Below are 7,393 nucleotides of genomic sequence, written 5' to 3'. Positions count from 1 at the left end.
TCCAGGGGTCCTTGGTTTGGAGAGGTTTGAAAACCCTGGAATAGGACGATTTTTTGAGTGAAGTGCCCTTTCTGCCCACCAGATGTCAATATTGAACATGAGTGAAAGAGCTAATGGCACTTTATATATGTTGTCTAAAAATGTCTCAGATTAAATTAGGCATTAATATTTTAAATGAATATCTCTTAAGAGAACAAAAAGACTACAGTCTTTTTAGCAATTTTTCCATTGTGAATTTACACACATTTTGTGCTGTTTACGAGCTGTTTTTGAGCGTAATTTATTTCATAATGGACACGAACAATAACTCTCCCGAAGAAATGAAATGTAAACAAAGGAATATTCTTCCTTATTACAACGTTATTGTTTCGCTGGACTAAAAGTGCTCGCTGGGATGTTGTTCTGTGGACCCTTACCTGTCTAACTAAACTGGGATTTCAGCAGTGGACGCGTTTGTGGCTCGTTATTACAATGAATCTGGTACGTACTGCTTTTTTATTCTGCATGTTTTGATGTGTACTGCTTACACAAATGTAGCAAATACATTCCTTATAAGTTTTCCATCGAAAAACATCGATCTGTCGTCGATGCTTGAAGCGTAGACCTTCAGAATGATATATAGTTTGTCAAGATTAACTTTGTCCCGTTTCATTTATTCTATTAGAAAACAATGACACATGCAAACAAAGAGCGTTCAGTGCGTCGGCGATCTGGTGCAGGGTAACATTAAATGAGTTTACAACTTGTGTGGAGCGATGATCAGTGCTGTAGACGCGCGCGCGCGCGCTGCGCAGCCGCAGGAGAGGCGCGTGGAGTCAGTCAGTGTCAGGGGCTTTGAGGGGTCACAGCTGATCACTCTGCATGCACTCACACACACAACTCTTGTGTTATCCATCCTTTTAAGTGAAAAGAGCTAGGGGGAATATTTCCCTGTCAGGTCATCGTGTCAGAATCACTGGTGGCGGATCTTCGTTGTGTTTGGTGTTTTAGGGTGAACGGTGAGGATTCCCGGAGCGCTCCAGAAATCAGCGGCGATTTTGAGTTTTACGTCCGGGATGGCCTCATCGCGCCAGGACTATATTGCACCATGGTGGACCTACTGGCTGCACAATTTCCCGCATCTTAATTTTAACTTCCAGACGGTTGATAACACTTTTAAACCGGAGGACACCAGCTATCAGCAGGTGAGAGTTGTTTGGATTTATAGTTTATGGAGGGGAGACAGGGGGAAAACTAAAAGTAAATATTATAATGTTCTGCCGTAGCTGCTTAATGAATAGCTACACAAATGAATAGCTTAGTCAATTATAATGAAGGTAGATATTAACTTAAAATTTGAGCGTGTTCTCAGGGAAGGACTACTACTTTTTATTACAATTTTTATTACAATATTACAAAGTGAGTTCCTGTATAGACACAAAAACATGACGACAACAACAACAAAAACAAGCCATTGAACACTGTTATGGCTTAAAGAGAGGGAAGAAATGAAGTTCAATGAACACAAGCTGGCTTGACCACAATTGGAGCATGTTACTATGGGGCAAACTGTCACAATGTAACAGGCCATTAAACAGCCTAAGACTTTTAAGTATGAAGTAAACAATGAGCAACTCATTTATCTACGAATAAATAAATCAATAAAATAGCATACAGAGATATCAAACTGTTGTCTTAGCCAACCAAAGTTATAATTAATAAATTGCATAAATTTCACCATGAAGGAAACCATTATAAGTTAAGCAATTCATTACAAATAAATAAAATTTGTAAAATAACGTACAAAATATCAAAGCCTTGTTTTGCCCAGCAAATATTATAATTAAAAACTTGCATACATTTATAACATTTAAAAATGTGTGACATCTTACCCCAACCTGATTTGAATGAATAAATTTGTATTATTTTTTATATTTGATTCTTGTCTGTATGGCAGTGTGTAAAACACGTTTACTAGTTTTGATGCTTTTTTTTTAATCATTTTTAATGTATTGCTGTTTCATTGGTTGTTTTTCCCTCTTTTACTAATTTATTTGCTGTTTAAATTAATGTGAAAACCTATTTAATACCTTTATTATAGGGTACTTTTAGGATAGTGCATATTGAAAGGAAAGGAGAGAGAGGGGGACAGGTTTGGGAAAAGACCGTGAGCCATGACATGAACTCGGGTCACCCAAAGTGCAACAGTGCTATATGTCGGCGTGCTACCCATGTGGCTATCAGCGCCGACATAAGCTACATTTTAACCCCAAAAAACATGTTGTACAATCGATGGCTTTTAAAAAAATCCTATATTTTCAAATCACTGTCAGTCAACAGAAAGTTTTTGCCATGCATTGTGACATGTCTCATATGCACTGTTTTCCTTTTACTGGGCAATAAGTGTTCAAAAGCATTTTTATGATGTATGCCTGACAACTTGCCCTGGCCTCCCCTGCCCAGCAGTGGCCTGTTCTTGTAGCTGTAGTAGTGGAACATGCAGAATAAAATGAGTGAAATGTAATTTTGTAATGGATCAAAGGTTTCGCTCAGCAAGAATTCCACACTCTGATTATTGAATATAGTTTGTAGCTTAAGCGTTTAGGGACTTTGGTCTGAGATAGAATGTTAGACAAATGTCTGTCACTGAACTCTATAAATGTGCAGTATCTGGTAAACACAGATGTATGTGGTGGTGTGTCAGATCTCCATTAAAGAGAGTTTCTACACTGTGATTTGTACCTTTGCACACAATACTGTCTCCAGAGGAACATTTTGCTCATTGATTCAGTCGATATTTCTGCTGGGGTTTTTTATCAGAAAGGATATTACGTGCCTTGTTCAAGGTCACATTTCTCTGGTTACTCATTGTAAAATAAACTGCTTGTCAAATCTTTCTCTCAGTTAAATTCCCTTGCTAGTGCTTATTTGAAATCAATCCCAGGAACTGTTCTTCTGAGCATATTTCCAATACCATCTTAGGGGTGTGTGATATCGAGAGATGTATTGACATTGCACAGATGAAAACGCCAGTGTGCAAATATTATATGTGGTTTTAGTTTTGGTGGCATAACATTTTCATAAGCATTGACACAAATTCGCACAATCTTTTAGGTGTCTTTGGTACCTTGGTGTGCTCTCTTAAGTATGTACCTTTTAAAAGTATCAAAAATGGTATGTTAGTAGTGTCGTCATGGTTTCATTGGGTCACCATATGGATCATCATACTTGGCCACACACCACTTCCCTTCTTTCTTCTGCATGTATTCTTTAGCCCTGGAGGGAAGTTTGGTTTAATGTAGTTAAACTTCCTCTGATAACAATGCATGGGACAAATATAGAGATCAAACTTAAAAAAAAAAATGGTAATGACGGTCATATTGTTTGCTAGTTTTTAGAAAAACATGATGAGAAATGTTTGAGATCTTGGTGAGATGTATGACTATTGTTTGTAGACAGTGGTGGATGAACTACACAAATTAATCAAGTACTTAAGTAAAAGTACAGATACCCTAGTAAAAAAGAAAAGCACTTGTTTTTTATCTACTTGAGTATTAAAAGTAAAAACTACTGATCAATAAACCATGTTTATTTATTTAGCAACTGTATATACCATGCAGTATTTAAAAATCAAGAAAAACAAAACTTGTGGCGACACATACTAATGCACAATATAAAAAAAGGCAACTTTTTGTTAACTTTTTAAGAGGAAAGCTATGCAGACATACTATTTATAAATCTTCTAAAACCGTGGCATTCGTTTCTGAATATTATTTAGTTATTTAATAGTATAGTTTTTACCTAAAGTAGCCTATCCTGTACAAACAGTGACATGCAAATGTATTCAGTCATGACCTAAATATTATTTTCATTAACAATAATCATTACTAAAACTCAACATTAGTAAGTTTTCACATTTGAAATCTCCATGGGCTCAGTGGCTTTTTCACGTACTTTTTCACTCAAGTTGTTGTTTTTGTTTGTTTGTTTTTTTGCCCTTTTAGTAAGTTATTCAGCTATTCTACATTTTGGTTTTGACTATAAATCCTCAAGTTCTTATGTGGTCTGAGCATTAAAAATAATTACACACCACCCTTTGTGATTTTAGTAATTTTGCTCGGAATTTCCCAAGAGCATGTTGTGATTATTTATTGTGAAAGTTTTGCAATTGGTTTAACCACTCTTTTGCTTTTGATGTGACTTAAAATTTGAAAGCGTGGAGAAGTATTTGTTTTGCATTAAAATGAGCAGTAGGCCTAGTCCTTTTCAGCTAATAATAAATCCAATATCTCATATCTATATCTAATATCCGGCTCTCCCTCTGTTAGCCCTGGATCACAAGACTCCAGAGCTGTTGTGCTTTACTTTCATCACATGATGTTTCAACTCTTAAGACTGAACGTTTCTGTTTAGCCTCAGTCCATGTGGGTAGCCATGGTGATGCGCATGGCGGGCCCAGCTTGCCCTCATAACAACCATCATGCGATTTATCCACCCACAGCTGCCATGAGAGATGCTCTGTTTTTCAGTTTCTACATATAGACTATTCAGGAAAACACAATGCCTTTCCTCATAGGTAACATTTCAAATAATAAACAAATAAAAAAAAAACAGACTATGTACCACATTCAAGTGTAGATCAGAAAATTTGCATTAGTTTGAAACTAAATCTGTATATTTTCCAGTGATATTTAAAGGTTGCAAAGAAAACATTTAATTCAAGATTTATTCTCTGAAAGTATTATTTTTTTAATTAGCCTAAGTGTGTTTTTTTTTTCTGATGATCTTGTGGAAAGAAAGACAAAAACAGGCTGATTGAGAAAATGTTATTAAACTTTTTATTGAATTGCAACACTGACGACAGGTGAATCGATCTACTTCCTGTTTGATTTAACCATCTGCCCCATGTTTGCCTGACTCTGTTTGGCAGTCTCTGATCTTCCTGGCCTGTGTGTGTGCGGTGGGTCTGGGTTTGAGTCTGCTGGTGTTGTTCGCATATCTGACCTGCCTGTGCTGCTGTCGAAGGGAAGAGGATGAGGAAGTCAAAAGGCCTGACACCTGCTGTGTCACATGGGCTGCTGTAATCACTGGTTTGGTCATATGGTGAGTACATTCACTTTGTTTCACACCCACCAGGAAACAGGGACTGATTTTATTTATAGTTTGGATCTTGTTTTAAATGCGTAATTTGCATGTCACAAAATGCATTAAGCAAAAGTGACAATATAGACGTTTATAATGCTACAAATAATTTCTGTTTTAAATGACTGCTGTTTTTTTAAACTTTCTATTCATCAAAGAATCCAGAAAATTCAGCTTTGCCATAAAAGGAATAAATTAAATACTAAAATATTACATTTTAATCAAATAGATGCAGCCTTGGTAAACATTAGTATTTTTATATTTAAACAATTTAAATATATATATATATATATATATATATATATGTATATGTGTATGTGTGTATATATATTTAAGTCTGCAGTCCGTAACTTTTTTTTTGGTTAAAAATTATCCAAAATCAATATTTGATCGAGTACATAACCAGCCAGTGTTCAAAACTATCACCTTACTTTAGCCCGATTCACAATGGTTAGCTTATAATAATGTTTTCTAATTTGAGTGGTGGGGGAAGGTTTTCGCGAGAAATTCGAGCATGCTGCTGCGTCATTACATCACATCTGTAAACATAAAGAAGTTGTTCCGGCTAGTAGGCTATCGCATGTGAGGATCCTGCAGGAGATGGAACATTTATAGCCTTTTCTCACAGCAGCTAGAATAATTTAATTTATAATTTTGATGGTAGATTGTAATCCAGAAATTATTGAAAAATTTATGAAACACATGTGAATGAAATTAAATTATATTTCAGTTTTAAATGTGCTTCTGATTACAGATAGCCTGGGATTACATAAGATTTGTATTTTAAAGAAAATCAGTTCGAAGGGAGCATAATTTGCTTTTTGGGTTAAAAGAATTTATTAAAATGAAATTTGAATGGTATGAAAATTAGATTAGAGTGTACAGAAATTCAAATCTACACTCTAATACACACTATAGCCTACTCATTGTCACGTAATGCTGATGTTGTTAACATTTAATAATTCGAGAAAAAAGTATAGCAATAATAATACTTTGCACGGTTTGATGTGATATGAGCGAAGCAAGCTTTAGATGAAATCATCACTGGTAGCACAATTTATGGTAATGCTTTTTTCCTCAGTCGGCCAGAACAAATGTGGCAGACTTGTTACTTGTTCAGATGGCAATATACGGTGAAAATTCTTATTTGGATCATATATTCCAAGACATAGGCTAGAATCTATGATTGCGAAGTACAGTAAATATCCACACTGGTACGGTGACTGACAACTACTCATCAGGGCCGGATATAGGCATGGGCAAGGAGGGGCAATGCCCCCCCAAATGCTGTGACTGCCCCCCCAAACGTGATGGCATGCAAAGATCCCAAATTTAAAAAATATTTCAAGAAAAATGGTCAGAGTGAGCGCTCTCTGCTCTCTATCCCTCATTCAAAGTAGCTACTGATTGGTAGATGCATAGGGAGGGCGTGGCCAGTCGCTTCACCGGCTTGTGGTGAACCTGCTGAGCTTCACGTCTCAGTCAGTCACTGCAGAGCGGATCACGCAGACACACTGTCGTCAGCTGAGCTCAGCCCCTGTTTTGAGTTTCCTTCCCCGTCAGTCACTGAAATTATTTGGTTACTCTTTCTGTAAGCGTGTTCTCATTCCCTCCATATCTCTCTATCGCTTTTCTCTTGTAATTTGCACCGAGTGACGAGTCGAGTATGCGCCGATTTCTGGTTGCTAAAGCTAGAACTGGCAGCAGCAACGAGGCTGCTAGGGCATTAGCTGCAGCAGAGACCGAATCACCCGGCTCGTCGGGTGATACTGCTCCTCGTCTCGCTACAATTTCTAACCCCCGTGCCCAGTCCAGTACCAGTACACCTAGTTCTAGTTGCACAAGCACCGCAGCCCCCGTCGTTCCCAGCCCATCCGTGGCTGTTGCGGATGAATACAACATAGGCTTAAACACTGAAGCACCGTCACAACCCATAGCTCTGGTTTTCCCCAAACGTAATTTTGGCAAGAACTCCCGCTCATTCTGCCCAGGTTGGTATCGTGGGAGACCATGGCTCGAATATTCAGCAAAGCTTGATGCGTGCTTTTGATTCCCGTGTCAGAAATTTGGGGGGAACAATGATAGGGATTTGGTTTTCACAAAACAAGGATTTACAAATTGGAAAACTGCATTGGAAAAGGACAAGGGATTCTCAAAGCACGCATCAAGTCAATGCCACATAAAAAATGCAAAAGCCTGGTCTGAAATGTCCCAAAGAGAGGCCACAGGGGAGACCATTTGTAATTTAATAGGGCCCACACAAATGGAAAAA

At 37.5% G+C, this 7,393-nt stretch overlaps 1 protein-coding gene across 1 annotated transcript in view; it reads left to right on the top strand.

Annotated features, from left to right (window-relative positions):
- Positions 1 to 798: 798 nt before the first annotated feature.
- The window catches only part of LOC306849665 (protein tweety homolog 2-like), a 71,280-nt gene continuing 64,685 nt past the window's right edge, over positions 799 to 7,393 (top strand). The window contains exons 1-2 of the mRNA XM_079384858.1: positions 799 to 1,184; positions 4,910 to 5,082. Of these exons, the coding sequence (XP_079240984.1) occupies positions 1,056 to 1,184; positions 4,910 to 5,082 (302 nt within the window). The 5' untranslated portion in view covers positions 799 to 1,055. The remainder of the gene's footprint in view (positions 1,185 to 4,909; positions 5,083 to 7,393) is intronic.

This window comes from Barbus barbus (genome assembly GCF_936440315.1).
Source record: "Barbus barbus genome assembly, chromosome: 3".
Lineage (NCBI taxonomy): Eukaryota > Metazoa > Chordata > Actinopteri > Cypriniformes > Cyprinidae > Barbus > Barbus barbus.
Note: the sequence above shows the minus strand (reverse complement) of the source record. Positions and strands in the feature narration are given on the sequence as shown.